This window comes from Nannobrachium achirus, assembly GCF_963921795.1.
Source record: "Nannobrachium achirus genome assembly, chromosome: 5".
NCBI classification, from domain to species: domain Eukaryota; kingdom Metazoa; phylum Chordata; class Actinopteri; order Myctophiformes; family Myctophidae; genus Nannobrachium; species Nannobrachium achirus.
In genome coordinates this window covers 16989403-17008393 of record NC_137814.1, presented here as the reverse complement: position 1 = coordinate 17008393, position 18991 = coordinate 16989403, and the positions used below count along the sequence as shown (strand labels likewise).

Genomic DNA, 18991 nt, shown 5'->3' with positions numbered 1-18991 from the left:
TTGAGATGTTCATTAAGCCACTTGCAGACACATATCAGTCCTTTCACATATCATAACCTTGCACTGTTCAGTATGTCCAAAGCTGTTTACTTTTCAGGAAGGGTCATAGATACCTATTTCCTCCCGTGAGGGAAATTCAGTATTTTCAGCCCAACCCAGCTGATTCGCTGCCCACAAGGAGCGCGTGAGCAATTAGGGGTTAAGAGACTTGCTCAGGGAAACACATCGACACTGCTACCCTGGCCTGGAATCGAACCTGGGACAACCAGGGGCTCTGGTTCCCCAGGCGTGCTCCCTAACCATTCAGCTATGCCGCCCCAAACATGATTTATTGATTCAAAACACACAGAGAGACTTAACCACTATTTTTACGTTTCTTTAATCCCGTTCTCGATGTTATTTACTGCAGGTCTATCCCTGTCTCTCTCCCCTGTTTCCTGTCTATCTACATTGTAAACGATAAATAAAGGCAGAAAAGCCCCCAAAATTATGTTAGATGGAGGCCACAGGGAGGTGTTGTTGAGGGCTTGATTCACAGATGCTTGACCTCCCTGCTGAGCCTCCCAGCTGTGTCAGAGCCAGAGGTGGCCTAATTCAATGCTTTCACTCCTCCCCCTTGGGGGGGACACTCCTCCCCCATGGGGGGGGCAACCTCCCCCATGGGGGGGACACTCCTCCCCCATGGGGGGACAAGCCTTTTCTACCGTCGCTCCCCAACAGCTCTCCTAACTCTGCTCCCATTCTGTTCTCTGTCACCTGCTCCACTTCTATTTAACTGCTGCTTTTTAACACATTTTTCGCCAGGCGTTATTCATTCAGTCATTTCACCTCTGCCAGGGTTTTTCATGGATTTTACCTTATTTTCGAGGCTCCCTGAACGCACCACCGTCCAAACGTAATCGCATTACTTCCGGTGATTTGTCTTTTCTTTCACCCGGCTGTGAGCTGTTGTGGTGTGTACTAGGGCATTCACCGAATATTCGAATATTCGAATATCAAAGTCACTATTCGACGTTGTTCACCGAAGTCGAATATTCACTTTTTTTTATTAACACATCTGGTGCCAACCCCGAGTTTCCCGAGTTTGTATTGATACCAACGCTGTGCCAACCCCGAGTTTCCCGAGTTTGGGCCGTTTTTGAAAAACATTTTTTTTTTTTTTTTTTCAATTCTTTTTTTTTCAATTCTTTTTTTGGACCTCCAGAAATGTATTAGGCATGATCGCGATCGCGAAATTGCATGTTTAACATGGCAGCCATGTTTGTTTACATCTGAAGAAAACATAATGGCCCATAAATCATGAATGCCTGAACGGATTTCCAAGCGGATTTTTTTGTTTGAAAGCTGTGAACAGCATCTACACACGTGGTGCATCATCTAGGCATGGGCGTGCACTTTTTACACAATTGCACAATTACATGGAAGTCTATGGTAACCATGGCAACGCGAGACATTGAAGAGAAAATCATTGCAACATAAGTGTTAATGTGACTCGGTTCCGCAGATAAATATTGTGAAAATAGCAGATCGGCTATTTTCACAATGTTCGCCTCTTGCTTACTTAATATTTGACAGTTTGGCCAGTCCTGTTGAATATTCGAATAATTCGAATACTAAAAATCACTATTCGTGAATGCCCTAGAGTGTACTGAGGTGAAAGTATCGGCTCATAGGATTTACGACGTATCAGTACCAAATTTGGGCACTGTTTCAGCATGCGGCTGTTACCATGTGGCTGTTACCATGGCATGATGTCACTGTGATGTCACACTAACAGAATCCCTTTTATGCCCATATGGAGTTCCCTGGTGTCATCAATATTAAGCCCATATCTAACAAGACTTCATATGGGAATGCCCATATATGGAGGCCACATCGGCCACATACCACAACTAACGGCTGGTTCTAGAGACTCCATGTATGGGCATAAAAGGGTATGATGTCAGATCATCAGATGTCATAGTAGACATCATAGGACTTTCACACTTTTTTTGAGAACCACTTTGTTCTAGTGGGTGAATCTAGTAGCACTTTTTAGACGCTTCAGGCATGAATAAACACGATGAAAATATTAAATATTGCCAGATAATATTTTGCATCAAACTATATACAGTACAGTAGTTGGTGGCTCCGCATACGGAGGTTCCGAACCTTCCCGTATCGCGTCGGGTCGAAGCCGGGCACTGCTCTCCCCGCTGCGGCGGGGAACGCGCCTGTCGAATTTGAAGCCGGAGGGACGAACGGTTCTCGAGATAACACGGGTTACATACTCATAGAGATTTGTCGCATTTATTGTAAGATTAGTAGTAGTAGGACCAAAACAATCAGTGTTGTGAACTATGTGTCCTGTTCGCGGTACTCCCAGATGTGCTGCCTACGCTCAGCACCTTTCTTTGTACAGTAGCGTACAGCAGGGGTTCCCAAACTTTTTTGTCTCAGGGCACCCCATGAATATTTTTTTAATCCGAGGCACCTCTACATTATAATTTTCACTCCCAGCACCTATATTTATAGCATATCGTCGTTGTCAGGTGGAAATCTTGTATGTCCAAAACCGTTCGTTTTGTATTTATCATCTATAAAATGTACTAACTAGTGAAAACAGCAGATCTACAAGCACACAACGCCTCGCGATTTGTGCTGTAGATCAGCTGTTTTCAATAGTTTTGTGTGACAGTCTTGTATGATGAAGCAGGGCTTTGCTTTACCAAAAGACGTACACATTTGAAACTTGGAGATACAAGGTTTCTACCCGACAGTGACGATATTTTAGTGATTATGTTGTGAGGAAAACGTTGAGATAATAGCCATTTTGGTTAGAACTGACTGAAAATAACTTTGTACTTCAAGTTTAAAATGATACTAAATATTTTTTCAAGTGTCCAAATGAAATCCCAAATATTATCAAATTATCTCGCAGCACCCCTGGACTGCCGGCCCGTCACGGCACCCCAGGGTGCCCCGTCACCCACTTTGAAAACCCCTGGTGTACAGGACTGTGTGTGTGAGTAAAGTGTTTACTGGAGGTTAAAGACAGGGCTTCTGTTGGCTCTTGTAATAATTCTGACATTGATTCATGTTCATTTTGCTTCTCTCTCTCTCACTCTCTCTCTCTCTCTCTCTCTCTCTCTCTCTCTCTCTCTCTCTCTCTCTCTCTCTCTCTCTCTCTCTCCCCCCCCTGCAGGGCAAATCTCTGGAGGGTCTTCAACGTTACACAGAGGAGCGTACGTTTCTCCTACTGATGACCTCAAGTACAACCAGGTAAAGGCATCGCTTTGATTCATACAGTACATATTGTTGCTTTGATTCATACAGTACATATTGTTGCTTTGATTCATACAGTACATATTGTTGCTTTGATTCATACAGTACATATTGTTGCCGTCGGGTGATGAAAAAACCTTGCATGTCCTAACATTTGAAGCATGGAGATACCTTTGTCAAAAAAAAAAAAAAGAAAGAAAAAAAAAAGCTTTAAAGAAAATGTCCAATGAACAACCTCTTGTGAATACTTTACATTGTTTAAATATGTATAATTGATATACTTCCACAGACAACCACTTAAAACCGGGCGTCCCTGTTTTGTACATGTTGCTTCAGGGGAAATGTTCTGTGATTTAAATCTCCAAATAACTCTCCTGTTGCCTGGTTACCTCAGCCTGGGAGCAGTGTGTTAGTTTGGGTGCGAGTCTCTCACTCTTTTCCTGTAATTTAATGCCTTTCTACAAAAGTAGAAAGAATAGCAGATCCACCAGCACACAACGTGTTCGATTGTGAAAGTGATTAAGTGCGTGTGTGGGTTTTATTGCGACCGAAGGTCGCATATACTCTGAAGAACCGTGTCGCTTGAGTGACCTTCCTTCCGTATCCTCGTGACCTTCCTTCCGTATCCTCTGTGATGTCAGTGTGATGTCAGCGAGTTGTGACATCACTTCCTGTACAGGGTGGCTACACGAAATGTGGATAACACTATATATGGAGATAGTCCAGTCCATCATGTCATATGGGACTACCGTCATAGAAAGTAGCCATTGTTAGGCCGGAGTCAATGGCTGTCTAAACATGGAGATGTGGATAACACTATATATGGAGATAGTCTAGTCCAATATGTCATATGGGATTACCGTCATAGACAGTAGCCATTGTTAATCCGGAGTCAATGGCTGACTGTCTGTACAGGAAGTGATGTCACATGACATACTTTTTATGCCCATATATGAGTCCTAACATGGAGATGTGGATAACACTATATATGGAGATAGTCTAGTCCAATATGTCATATGGAACTACCGTCATAGACAGTAACCATTGTTAGGTCGGAGTCAATGGCTGTCTGTCTGTCTGACTGTCTGTACAGGAAGTGATGTCACATGACATACTTTTTATGCCCATATATGAGTCCTTCTGTACCACATCTCCATGTTTAGGCAAACTCCACACAGAAAGGCCCTATCGCCAACCCAACCTAGGGTGTGAGCGATAGGGCCTTTCTGTGTGGAGTTTGCATGTTCTCCCCCTGTCTCCTAGGGTTGATACCCTCACAAAAACATGAACAAACTCCCCCCAGAATGACAACAACTAGAATCGTCAGAGAAACGCTGTGGTTGGCCAGATAGTCAAGAATTGGCGCGACCTCGCCCTTTAGGGCGAGGTTGCATGTCACCCTGAGGTCGCATTCCACCCTCAGGTGTCTTACTAGTAAATATTGAACCCATGAAAAGTATTAACACGAGCTTGTGAGTCATGACCAGGCCTGGAATTTCATCATTTTAGGGGCAAGGCCACTTGGCCTTTGGGGTTGTCCAGATGTTAGTCCATTGAAATAATTAATTGATTTAAGGGTTACATTTAATATGTAGAATATCTGCTGTGAAATAAATAAATTGGTATATACAATCTAATGCTCAGCCCTGCACAAATCAAAGATACTGGATTGGACTAAAAAAGACGCTGGTGTAGACACCAGCGTCTTGTTAAGTCCCCATTTTTAAACCAATCTGGGGACGTCCTCAAAATCATGTGGGGACCCCCCTGAGGGTCCCGGCCCACCAGGTTGAGAACCACTTTGTTCTAGTGGGTGAATCTAGTAGCACCTTTTAGACGCTTCAGGCATGAATAAACAAGACGAAAATATGAAATATTGCTGGATAATATTTAGCTTCAAACTATTATACAGTAGCCTACAGTAGTTGGTGGTCCTTCATACGGGTTTGTGTCTTTATTGGCATTGCAGAAGCTCAGAAAAAAATCTACAAATTATGTTGCTTCACAGCAGCTTAATAATTCACCTTGTGTGAAAACAACCTGAAGTTTTTCCCATTTGTGTGGTGCATAGTAATCAACCCATTCGCGCTGCGAGCTTGTAGATCTGCTATTTTTGAAAAATCATGAAAATTTGAATTTTTACCTGATTCTATGGGGCTTTTAAGCCGTGACATCATTTTGTAGGCAGAGGAGAATCTGCCCCCAGAGCATTTTCTGTCCCTCGCTATTTCAAAAAACAACGACTAAAAAATAACGACTAAAGTATAATTCTAATAGTTCCTTTCAACAACAAAGAGAAGAAAAATGTGTAAATAGTAAAAATAGTAAAAAGATTCACGGAAACTAGGGGCAGAAATTCTCCTCTGCCTACAAAATGATGTCATACTTAACAGCCCCATAAGTGTCTTTTGAATCCTTCTAAGATCTTTTGAAAAACCTATGTTTCTATGTCAGCAATCTGGCCAGCCATCGTCAAAGAAAAGGTCCTTTTCACTTAACTGGAGCTCAGTTAGTCTGTTCTTGAGAGACTACTATGTCAGTGGTTCTCAAACCTTTTCATGTGAAGGACCCCCAAAATGATATGAATTTGGCCACGGACCCCCATCTCAAAATATCTAGTTCCAGGGACCACCCAGAAGCAAAATTTTAGTTACAAACGTTCACTTTGGAAATACATATATTCAAAGATTTGCACACATTTTCACGACTTTTTCAAAAATAGCAGATCTACAAGCTCGCGCCGCGCTGTGAGCTTGTATATCTGCTATTTTTCACTGGTTAAAGCATTCAATAATTTTCCTTGCTCACTGTTCATACAGGACAGGTGTATCTAATGTGCGCATGTGCACGTGTTGCTTGTCCAGTGACTTTTAGATCTAAAAGCGAGCATGGGTACAGAGATTTACTCAACAGCAATCAGTGGTGGACTCACATTTTTTTACTTTAGTAAAAGGATCAATACAACAATGTGGAAGTTCGATTTTCAAACTTTACTTAAAGTAAAAGTACAAAAATGAAATATACTCATTACGCAGAATGTCCATTTCATTTTCAAGTTTTCAAATAAAATGTATTGTATTGTAAAAAGGACGATATACAAGCTTGCAGATCTGCTATTTTCAAATAGCATATAGTGAATATATAGGGCTGACCAGGTTAAAATAATAATCATTAGAGGTCTTATGACATCAAATCAAAAAAAAATATTTTTATTTTGAGGGTTTTTTCATGTTTCCTCAAGTACACCAAAAAACCCTGAACATTCAGTGGTTTTTCTGCAAACTGTAGTTTTTTGAATTACTTAAAAATAGCAGATAAAAAAATAGCAGATATACAAGCTCACAGCGCGGCACCGAGTGCCGCGCTGCGAGCTTGTAGATCTGCTATTTTTGAAAAAGTCATGAAAATGTGTGCAAATCTTTGAATATATGTATTTTTCAAAGCGAACGTTTGTAACTCAAATTTTGCTTCTGGGTGGTCCCTGGAACTACATATTTTGAGATGGGGGTCCGTGGCCAAATAAATATCATTTTGGGGGTCCTTCACATGAAAAGGTTTGAGCACCACTGACATAGTAGTCTCTCAAGGACAGACGAACTGAGCTCCAGTTAAGTGAAAAGGACCTTTTCTTTGACGATGGCTGGCCAGATTGTTGACATACAAACATCGGTTTTTCAAAAAATCTTAGAAGGATTCAAAAGACACTTATGTAATCGGGTCAAAAATCTAATTTTCACGATTTTTCAAAAATAGCAGATCTACAAGCTCGCAGCGCGGCACTCGGTGCCGTGCTGTGAGCTTGTATATCTGCTATTTTTTTTATATTTAAAGCATAAAATATTGCGTCATAATGTGTTCAGGCCCAAATGGGTTAATTACTTGGCTCAGAAAAGTGAGTTAATTTTCCTCTGGACGTACGCATCATCATCCAGGGGAGGGTGTGGTTGTAGGGGAGGGTGAACTCAACAACCAAAGTGCTAAATGGTAAAGGGTGCATTGGACCGATGCAAACACAATGTAAAGTAACAGCAAAGTTGATACATTCTCCCCTACAACCGCACCCTCCCCTGGATGATGATGCGTACGTCCAGAGACAAATGAACTCACCTTTCTGAGCCTAATTATTCAAAAAACTACAGATTACAGAAAAAATCAAACCTCGGTTCGAATTGAAGCGGTGGACAGATAAAACTTCTATTCTGAATGTATTTGGAGAGCTGGTATGACAGTTGGTATAATAGGTTTAAAAAATAAAATAGATTAAAACACATACATTAAAATAAGAATTTGTAATTAAATAAATACATAAATAAATATAAAGTGTTTAAATAAGACAGATAAACCCTGAAGGCCAAATTATCATGTGAAGCTTGACCAATCCTCAAAGTATCCATTCATCTGACCGGGAGGGACACCACACACATATTCTAGATGTACAGGACATATAAAGCCTATTCATTCTGAACTGAAATGACCATATATGGACATGGGACACACATTTTGCTTTTTGAAAAAGCCTATTCATTCTGGACTGATATTTTACACGTACGGGACAGGAAAAACCTGTTCATTCTGGCCTGGAGTGACCATATATGGACATAAGGTAACGGACATTCTGTTTTTGAAAAACCCTGTTCATTCTGGACTGAGATCACCATATATGGTAATTAAACGGACATTCTGTTTTTGAAAAAGCCTGTTCATTCTGGACTGAAATGACCATATATGGGCGTGATACACACAAAGCCATTCATTGGAAGCGGTTTCCACCGCTTCAAAAAACACTGAATGTTGAAAGGTCAGTTTTTTCAGGAAAAAAAATGTAAAGACCTTTAAAGCGCAATACTTGAGTAAATGTAGTTTAGTCAGGAACATTCTCGTCGAGTCATTTAACCATTTATTGCAAAATGGAATATACAAGCAGATTTAACCATTTATAGCATAAATGGAATACAGTTAATCTTGGCGTTAAAAGGGCTCCGCGATAGGAGATGCTCCCTGAGATTTTGTGCAAGCTTTTCTGAGAATGCTAAGCAAAATCAGGGAATGCAAAGCAATAGGGATACAATAGCAGAATAATAGCAGTACATTAACATGTAACTTAGTCAAAATCACTGTATTTGAGCTTAACCTTGACATGTAACATAGTAAAAATCACAGTATTGCGCTTAACAACATTGACATGAACTTAGTCAAAATCACAAGTATTTGAGCTTAGCCAGACTGATCGTGCAAAGGTGGAGGCTGGGGTGGAGGAGGCAGCAAGCAGCAAATGATTCCGAAGCTTCGGAAACCAAGCATTGGTTGAGAAAGCAAGCCGTATTTAAAGGAGCATCCCTACTGATTGAGCTTTGATTGGAGTATGGCAGTCATGTGACATAATGACCAGCAGATATGTTAATGTGGTAGAGCTGACTGTCATCTGACTACGGCTGAGCAGCGACTTGACTCCCGTGTCCTGCATAAACTAACGCTGACGCTTCATTTATTTTCCACCGCTGATGGCAACTCACTGAACACGAGTTAAGTTCGGCGACATGCTGTGAATGCCGACTGGGTGCGGCTACAGAGGCTCCAATCTTCATGCATTACATTATGAATGCTCCCTGAACGATCAAAACAAGCAGCCTTGAGCTAATAAATAAATGAAAAACCTAATGAATTATCGCATCTTTATTTGCGGTGTATCCGCTTTGGAAGCTTATTATATGAGGGGTGTGTGTGTGTGTGTGTGTGTGTGTGTGTGTGTGTGTGTGTGTGTGTGTGTGTGTGTGTGTGTGTGTGTGTGTGTGTGTGTGTGTGTGTGTGTGTGTGTGTGTGTGTGTGTGCATGTGCGACTGCGTGTGTGCCTGTGTGGGGCATTGGGAGTCCAACTAGTGCGAGGCGTTGTGTGCTTGTAGATTGTCTGTTTTCACTAGTTTATATCATTTTTTAAATTAAAAATGCAAAACGAACGGTTTTGGACATACAAGGTTTTCACCAGACAACGACGATATGCGCCCAGCTGGACCCTAAGGTCAGCTGACCAGGGTCTACTGGTCATTCCTCGAACCAGGCTAATGACCAGAGGTGATAGAGCCTTTCAGTCTGTAGCACCCAGACTCTGGAATGCCCTTCCGCTGGCCTCAGAGTCGCAGAGTCTGTGGACATTTTTAAGAACCAGCTAAAAACACTACTGATTCAGCATGCTTTTTGGGGAAAGTTATTGAGCTTCTCCTCCGGGTGTGAAATGTAACTGCTGTTTTATTTTGTTTCAAAGATGCATTGTACATTTACGTGTTTTTGTTCTGTTTCTTATCATTTGACAGTTTTTATTTTTGTTTCTGCTTTTTCTGTTGTATGTCAAGCACTGTGTGAGTTATCTCTGTGAAAAGTGCTATACAAATAAAATGTACTTACTTACTTACTTACTTACTTACTTACTATTTACAGGTGTCCTCCCAGGGCATGCCCTCGGAGCCCTACCCGCCCTTCCAGAACCCGCCCCCGGGGCCCGGTGGCGGCGGCGGGAACTACGACGAGCAGGCGTTCTACGAGGACCAGGTGCACGGCGTGGTGGGCGGGCGCGGACCGCCGCAGGTGGGCGGAGGAGGAGGAGACCTCATGCACCTGCAGGGCCTCAAGTCCACCGGCAACTACGTGGACTTCTACTCTGCGGCGCGGCCCTACAGCGAGCTCAACTACGAGACCAGCCACTACCCGGCCTCGCCCGACTCCTGGGTCTGATGGGGAGGAACTAGAGTGTGTGTGTGTGTGGGTGTGTGTGTGTGTGTTTGTGTACCCCTCCTCCAAATCCCCCTACCAGGACCCGCGAGGAGCGCTCCTACTGGAGGCAAAAACAGGAAAAAAGATGCAACACTCTCTCCTCCGGAGACTCCTCTTGAGGGAAGAGGATTGGGGATGGGCGATGGGAGTTGGGGGGATGGGGGTATAGGACCGGAGAGGAGCGGCCATGCATGTGCATGTTAAAAACCACCATCAAAAAACCCAAACAGCGGACACATTTTTTCTTCGGCTGGAACGCGAGTGTTTACGTTTGCTATCGCGGGGGAAAGTGGGTGGGTGTGTGGGTGGGTGTGGTTTTGGGGGGGGTGCTGTGTGCTGGTGGGAGGCTGATAGACGGGTGGAACAACCCTCCCCCCAACACCAACACCAACACCAACACCACCACCACAGGACTTTTATTTAGAAAGGACGCGTTGAACGTGTGTTGGAATGTGGAAGGACTTAGTGAGGAAGAAGCAAGACTGATGTAGGGATTACAGACGGAGAGAGAGAGAGAGAAAGAGAGAGAGAGAGAGAGAGAGAGAGAGAGAGAGAGATGAGAGAGATGAGAGAGATGAGAAGGATGAATGGAGAAGGATGATAGTGGGTTGGCTTAACACAAAATTATTGAAACGAAGCGGATAAAAGCGCCAAACTTTTTTTGAGGCTTCTTTAGGACCTAATGATAGATTTTAGCCTTGGGTACCAAACTTTATTTTGAAAATTACCCATAGAATTATCCATATCAAGTTGGGCTCCCATCGACTTTCTATAAAGGAGGAAAATACCCAGAAAGAAATCAGCTTTAAGTAGGATGTGAGGGGTCTAACTAGGGGGTTTGTCATGATTCTGAATCCATTGCAAGCATTTGTTTTTCACAAAAAACTCTCCTTGGGCTAGAAGTGGCCCCACAAAACGATGGTTTAGTGATGAGGCATCACTTTTCACAGTTTGTTGGGTGTTTTTGTGGGGCCATTTCTAGCCCAAGGAAAATCTTTTGTGCAAAACAAATGCTTGCAATGGATTCAGAATCATGACAAACCCCTAGTTAGACCCCTCACATCCTATTTAAAGCAGATGTTTTTCTGGGTATTTTCCTCCTTTATAGAAAGTCGGTGGGAGCCCAACTTGATATGGATAATTCTATGGGTAATTTTCAAAATAAAGTTTGGTACCCAAAGCTAAAATACATCGTTAGGTCCTAAAGAAGCCTCAAAAAAAGTTTGACGCTTTTATCCGCTTCGTTTTGATAATGTCAAAAACCAGGGTTAAGCCACCAACCACACTATGAGGGATTGAGGGATGGATGGACTGAAGGCAGGCTAATTATGCAAGGTTGCAGTGAAGGTGTTCTCGGTCGGACGGTATGGAGTGGTGCGAGTGGAGTGCAGTGGCCTGTGACTTATCCGGGCTAAAAGGCGACGCGAAGCAGAATGAAACTGTAAAATCTGTGACATAGTATACAGTAAACATGGGGTTTTTTAGTAATGTGAAGCACAACATACAGCTATTAGGATATAGTTGTCTGTCACACAAAACTTTTGATTTCTCTCCGGGGCCTCTGTGTCATGGTCCTTCTGCTTGAAGGGCACAGGAACACTTCCAGACTTGGGCCATTTGTAAGAGTTTTTTTATTTTATTTTATTTCGACTTTTTTAATTCTCAACTCTCTGGTTGTATAGTATTTGATGTACATTATTGAGAGGCGTTGTGTACTATACATTGCACTACTTTCTGTGTGAGGCCGCCGTGGGTCAGTTTCACTTACCCACTTACCCCCACCCCACATGCACACGCACACACACACACACACACACACACACACACACACACGCACACACGCACACACTCGCACACACATGATATCCGCGCACAAACCACCACCATGCAAAATCTCATAGTCATAGCTTTTTCTGTTGACACAGGATGGTTTTAGTATAGGTTGCTAAAATGATTTGAAATGGGGACACGTATTGAACATGAAGTCACAGTGCTTCTCCACTGCCCTACAGATAGACTTATTACTCCTTACTTTGCAGCACAGATCGACAGCAGAACACATACCTGCCAAAATGGTCTGAGAGGTTTATACGGTTTTTGGGGGGAGAAACTGGCCCTTTAAGAGTTGCCCAATAGCGCCTTTTTATACATCTCACAAGCTCATTTCCCCGCACATTTTCTCGACACTATAGCTTTAGTTTGTTGGCGGCGACATTTTCCATATTTACACGCCGAAACCCATTGTGTTCGACGAGCCCTCTCTCTGAGTACAAAACTGTGTTAATTGTCTGTTTTTAAAAACCGTGCCAAACGTCGGGTGAACTTTCCCCGTCTTCTGCTGAAGAGAGGTCAAAGTAAAGGTGTGGGGCTGGGAGTTATACATGAGGCTTCCATTCCAACGGAACGTCATGGGGTTCTGAAATGATGCCAGTTTGTAAATGCGTTGTTGTTTTGTTGTTGTTGTTGTTTTGTTTTATTTTTTTAAACAAACTGTGTTTTACTGGGATAAAACCTCTTAAACTGTCTAACTGCACCAAGGACTTGAACAAACGTGGATGGAGGAGTTGACTGTGAACGGGCGGAGCCTCACTTCCTCCAAAGTTGTATAAAATTAGATGATTTCTGTGTTGTAAAATAATCAATGTTCGAAGTAAAAAAAAAAAAGTTTAAAAAAAAACTAAAAAAAAATAACTAAACATTCTTTTCCCCGGAGATGGGTGGCAATTCTAAGTTCATGGTAGACAAAGCTGTTAATAGAGTATGGATATATATTATATAAATATAAATATATACTTTTTATGTGCAGATGTGGATGTCACCTACTATAGCGGCAACATTATGGAAATTGTTTTAAAAAAAAGAAGAAAAAAAGACAACGAACATGTAGGGAATTTTGTTCACATCTTATTTTCTGGTCTTCACACTGAAAAATGTTGACTGTGCGTAGTTAATGTTGTTGCTACGTAGCGTGGGGACGACCAGGGCCCGGCCGTCCAAGATGTCACTGAACATTACTGTATGGGAGGGGAATTAAAAACAGGTGCTACAACATTAGGATTTGCCCAATACGTGTATCTGGAAGTGTTTACAGAATGCTCATTCACCCATTGATCACCAGCCTGACAAAATGATGCCCCGCCCCAAGCCCATAATCACACACGCACACACTTTGGGGGTGATCTCCTTAAAACTGTGTTGTTGTTGTTCCCCCATGCATGATAGGCATATTAGAGTTTCTTATTATATAACCTCCCCTCCTCCCCTTCCCCATTCTGATCAATAGGCTCTATGCACAGCAGCCATATTGGGTCATGTTCCTTCACAGGTGTTACCAATGATACTGATTAAGGGTACTGATAGTGTGCATTTTGGCTCACTGGAAACACTCTGCTACGCCAGTGGGTCTCTCAGGGGCCTTTTCCACTCCCACCTATGGGATGAACCAGAGGTGTGCTTTTCCACCGAGAACCGGAGTTGGTTCCGAACCGTAAAAGTTGGTTCGGAACCGGAACCACAAAATCCATGTTTTTTTCCAAGTGAACCACCATCTGAACTGGGGGACAATGGCTCTGGTTCAATCTGGTGGAAACGCAAGCCGGTTCGCAAGAACGAACCAAAGTTCCAAGAAAGTTGAACGGCACTGGTTCTGAAACCAAGGTTCTTTTGGTGGAAAAGGCCCCCACCGGCAAATAACCGGTTCCAGAACCAGTGCCGGTTCAACTTTCTTGGAACCTTGGTTCGTTCTTGCGAACCGGCTTGCGTTTCCACCAGATTGAACCAGAGGAACCAAGGATTTTGTGGTTCCCGTTCGGAACCAACTTTTACGGTTCGGAACCAACTCCGATTCTCGGTGGAAAAGCTCACCTCTGGTTCATCCCATAGGCGGGAGAAAGAACCAGAACCGGTTCTTTGCCGGTGGAAAAGGGCCCTCTGAGTTATGGTGGTCCGTTAAATCAAGACCTATGAAGCACTGTGCTACACCAAACGGCACAGAGCCTTCGTTAGAATCATTGGTAACACCTGAAGGATGTGACGGAAGAGGCCCAATCTCTTTCCAATGTGGCTGCTGTGCATACAGAGCCTATTTGGGTCTTTGTATGAAATTCAGCATCAAAGTGCACCGGTGTATGCATGAGAATGTGGTCCCCCCGCTGTCGATCTGAAACCCAGCGGCACGCCAGTGAACTTTGAAAGACTTTTGAGTTGTGAAAACGTCGGTGACAGCAGGCAGCGGACCCTGGTCCTCCCTACCTACAGATGTTTAGAAGTCCTAGAGGTCACCTTCCGATGCTTGAAAGATCTATGAACTATGATGCAATTCTTCTTCTCTCTATCCCCTCCCACTAAAAACACTGGATGAGAAACAGAAACATATCCTACTCGTTTTGAAATAAGCATCTGGAAAAAACGTTAACGTCCTTTGTGAACCGTAGGCAGAATAAAAACCTTGACATTACATACTGTAAGAGCTGTATGGAGATATTAACGTCGGTAACCTTTTTGTTGCTAGACAAGAGAAACGTGTTTTAAAAAAGAACAATTGTGAATCTTTCTATTGCCTCGAACAGATTGCAACTTGCTCCAAAAAAATATAAATGGACCATCGATGAGCCTTTGGTTTCGGGAGTTGTTTGTTCTGTAGCCATTTTCTGTGTCTTTTTTCCCCCAGATGTATAATGACCATCCTACAGTCGGTTATGTTAAGCATTGGGTCGGCTGAATGAAGAAGTCATGCGAGGTTTTCCTAAAAATGTCTGTCTAGTGTCTACAGGAAGCTGACATTTAATCAACAGTTTTAAGATAGGAGAAATGGCCTATTTACAATATAGGCTATAAAAATGGGCCTTCCGCAATACAAATGTTGGATAATGCAGTTTCTCTTTCAACAGCTGAGGAGGAGAGCTTTCCCATGCTTCAGAATACAAGAGATGGAATATTCTATTGTGCCCTTTTAAATTTTAATTGAAAGGCCACTTGGGATGAGCCATCATTCTATGTGTGTGTGTGTGTGTGTGCGCGTGCGTGCCTGTGTGTGTTTGATCTAGATGTCTACATGCATGTGCACATACTTGGGTAAAGATGTTATAATGGTCGCCGATGCCCTCTTGTGGTGCTTGGAGGAGCTGCAGTCAGTGTGGCAGCCATTTTAGCCTCTTGTCTGCGGCTGGTGCCTGTGCACTGCATGTGCTCGCTTAAGACAGGACAGGTCAACAAGTCACAGACACAATTTCAAGTCATAAAACTGTCAGGACGTGTTCACGTTAGGGTTTCACTGTCAGTGCAGGAGAAGTATCCTGCCAGCACGTTTACTTTGGTCCGATCAGCTATTGACATTTGCAAGGCCGCTGCTGGCCATTTGGGTTCCCAAACAAAAAAATAGACACATGCCTACCACACACAATAGGCTACTACAGTGATTCTCAAACTTGTGCGCCCGTGCTAATTATTCAAATTATTATTATTATTATTATTATTGTTTTTGTTTTGTTTTGGCGGCAGAAATTGGCTTAATAGGCTAATATAATGCATGATGTCTATTTGGGAGAAAGTTCACTCACTCTCTCACTTCTTGAGTTTGCGCAGCCGCAGAGCTCTCCCATAGGCTTCCATTATAAGAATATAAAGCCTTCAAAATCAACCAAACCAAGTGAACGCTGCTTTTGTTCCAGTGACGTCATCAACGTGTCCTTAGACCTTCCTTCTGCCTTGAACAAAATTGGTGATGTCAACCTTTTCAGGCCGCGACCCCCAAAATAATCATATTTTAAACTCTTTAGAAATGTGCATACCCTCTATACACTTAAACTTTATGTTGGTTTGTTTACTGTTGAGAGAGAAAACTATGTTGCACTTTAAGTTAATCATCCGGGGACCCCCCTGGGGGTCCTGACCCACAGGTTGAGAACCAGTGATTTAGCAAACAGTGCATATCAGTGGCACTTTCCTTCACTTGCCCCATTCAATCCCATTATAAGCGGTTTTCCTTTGTTGAAATGCTGGTTTTGGTCTGGTCTGGTGATCATTAACGTATCTAGGTGACCTGCCGGTTACCCGGAAGTAATTGGTGACCCATAAGCTAGTGAACAGCACCATCCAGAGTTAAAAATAAGAAACTTGTCACATGGCATTTCTATGCTCTGCAAACTGGTCATATAGCAGTCTATGAGTTAAGTTGAAATACTCTAGTTCATACATGGGTGACTGGCAGCCCGGCGGCCACATACGGCCCCCACCTTTACTTATTGCGGCACGTAGGTTAATATCAGAATTCTGATATATTATTGATTTCAGCTATTACAATTCCAAACATACATGACCCGCTTTAATTACTTCAGTCTATATTAGTAGTTGAATGACTAGTATAGAAGTATTAAAATGTATTTTTTGATGGCAATGTATTTGTATTTAAGTTCAGAAAGTTAACATAAGTAGCCTATAACTAAATGCATTTGAAATTTAATAAAAATGTTACGTTTCAGGATTCCTATTCAGAAATAACAAAAGAAAATTCAGGATTCCATTTCAAAAGTAGCACAAATAGCAGATCTACAAGCTCAAAACGGTCACAGTGTGACGCGCTTTGAGCTTGTAGATCTGCTATTTGTGCTACTCTTACTGGAGATGAGAAGTACAGTATTTGCTCGACAGTAACAATGCAATGCAGCCCACTGGAGTGAGTGTGGAAATATAGTGGCCCTCTCTATCATCAAAGTTGCCCACCACTGTATAGGACTAATAGGAGGCCTGGGACTTCAACACTCTCAGCAGATGTCTCTTAGTTAGTGAGCCTACTGTAGAAGCGTTCTTCTTTCGTGTGTTAGCCTTCAGTTAGCAACCCATGTGAAGGAGCCCCCAAAATGATGGCCACGGATCCCCATCTCAAAATATTTAGTTCCAGGGGACCCCCCAGAAGCAAAATTTGAGTTACAAATGTCTGCTTAAAAAATACATATATTCAAAGATTTGCACACCATTTCGCGACTTTTCAAAAATAGCAGATCTACAATTGTATATCTGCTATTTTTCAATAGCTAAATTATAAAATAATTAAGGCCCCTCCAGCTTTGGCCCCCCTTGTGACGCCCCTGATCAACATGGTCACTTCCTTAATTAATGCACCACTGCAGTGATGCAATTCAAATTGCTGAGCTACCGGTACAGAGACAAACTTTAAGAATTATGGTTTATATCCCGTCCCCACCTGACACAAGAAATATCGACGTGCATGCACACACACACACACACCTCTTTCAGACTTGTAGCTAGTATTTCCTCTGTATATGTTACTTTTAATGTTTGCTTCATATGATGTCAAATATAAAGTCGATTTAGGGTGTCTTTAAACAACCAATGTCATTACATTATACATTTTTTGTCAACAATGAGAGTTCACTCAAAATCTCTTCTGGTCTTGGCAGTCCAGTCCATTCCAGTGTATTCAGTTCGAGACCCAAAAGAGAAATTAGGCGTTTGCCCGGGACCCAAACTAGTGAAAACAGCAGATCGACAAGCTCTCAGCGCGTCGCTTAGCGCTGCGTTGTGAGCTTGTAGATTGGCTGGATTTGTTTTCTAATTTATGGAATCTCTTCGATTTTTCTTTTATTTCTACATGAAATTACTGAAGAAATCATCATATTGTAGGATGTAGGACACAAAAAATTAAGGGACCCATAAAAATGGGTCCTGACCCAGTGTTTGGGAAACAGTGGTCTTATTAGTCCACTCCATTTCCTGCCCAGAGACAGATATCTCAGAAGTAGAAACACAGAACAGTTCCTTGAGGCCTTAATGAAAACAAAACATTTTAGTACACAGTTAGAGTTGTTCCTGTATGCTCAGACTCTTGTAGACAACCCCTGGCGAGGTGTTACAAGGTCTGATTTCCTGTTTCTGGCAATCATATTGTACAATTGGGAGTTTTCACTACTGAAATATTAACAAGACAAGAGTCCAAAAGCCCCGCTAGTGTCCCCTAGAGGCTTGTACTCCTCCTTATACAACACCTCCTCCTTAAACAAAACCAGACCAAATTGCCTCCCCAAGGGCCCCATGCTTTCACTAGTGGGGCAACAAATAAAAACAAATTTGAGATTTGAAAGATATTATTTTTAGAGGCAGACTTGGGAGATGCTGTGTGCAAGTGCAAATTTTGGCCTAAGGGTTGTTCTAGAGGAAATCCCATGAGGTCACCTGTAAACAAGTAGGGTTCATCCTCCAGGGAACATGAAGGTGAGCAGTAACATTCCATGGCAATCAAGCTAGTGTTGGAAATAGAAATGTTGCGGTGGGAAGGACAGAGTTGCCATCCTTAGAGCCCCGCCACTGGTGGGGCGAAAAACCAATCCCAACAGTTTTGTCTTCACTCGGTGGCCTCCACTGAGCAATACATTGTCATGGAGAAAAATCCCATGGCTGAATCAGGGAAAGGTTTATTGTTATAAGCGGGGGAAACACAGAACCCCCGGGGGAACACAGAGCCGCTACCTCTGTGAAGTTGGCACCCCATATGATGAAAACATATATAAACATGGTGTCATTCTTTAGTGCTGGATTTGTGCTGAATTTTGCTGTAATTTGTATAATTTGTGCTGGTATCCTTTTTGAGATATTTTAAGTTATAGGTTTGCTGAGCCTTGCCCTTGCACCCCCAATTATTATTTTTTGGCTCGGAAAAAGAAAAAGCTGTCTCATTCTTTAGTGCTGGATGTGCTCTAATTTGTGCCGTTGAAATCCTCAATTGTGTGTTTTTTTTAAATATATATTTTATTTATAGCCTATATCCACCTCTTTCCGCGGGAATTTACTGGAGAATGTTTTGCACTACACTGCACCACACTTCCGGTTAACAGCAGACATACAAGCTCACGTCGCGTCGCAGATGCAGCCGTTGTGAGCTTGTAGATCACACTCGGCTGCGGCGCCGGAAGCTCCGTCCAATTTCTGCGCAATGCACGATGGGATG

General features: G+C 42.6%; 1 protein-coding gene across 1 annotated transcript in view; it reads left to right on the top strand.

The window, feature by feature from the left end:
* LOC308286155 (catenin delta-2-like) overlaps positions 1-9990 on the top strand; it is a gene marked incomplete at both ends in the record, with an annotated part of 218736 nt that extends 208746 nt beyond the window's left edge. Inside the window, 2 exon segments of the mRNA XM_080727111.1 lie at positions 3185-3261; positions 9697-9990. Coding sequence (XP_080583237.1) covers positions 3185-3261; positions 9697-9990 — 371 coding nt within the window.
* Positions 9991-18991: the final 9001 nt, after the last annotated feature.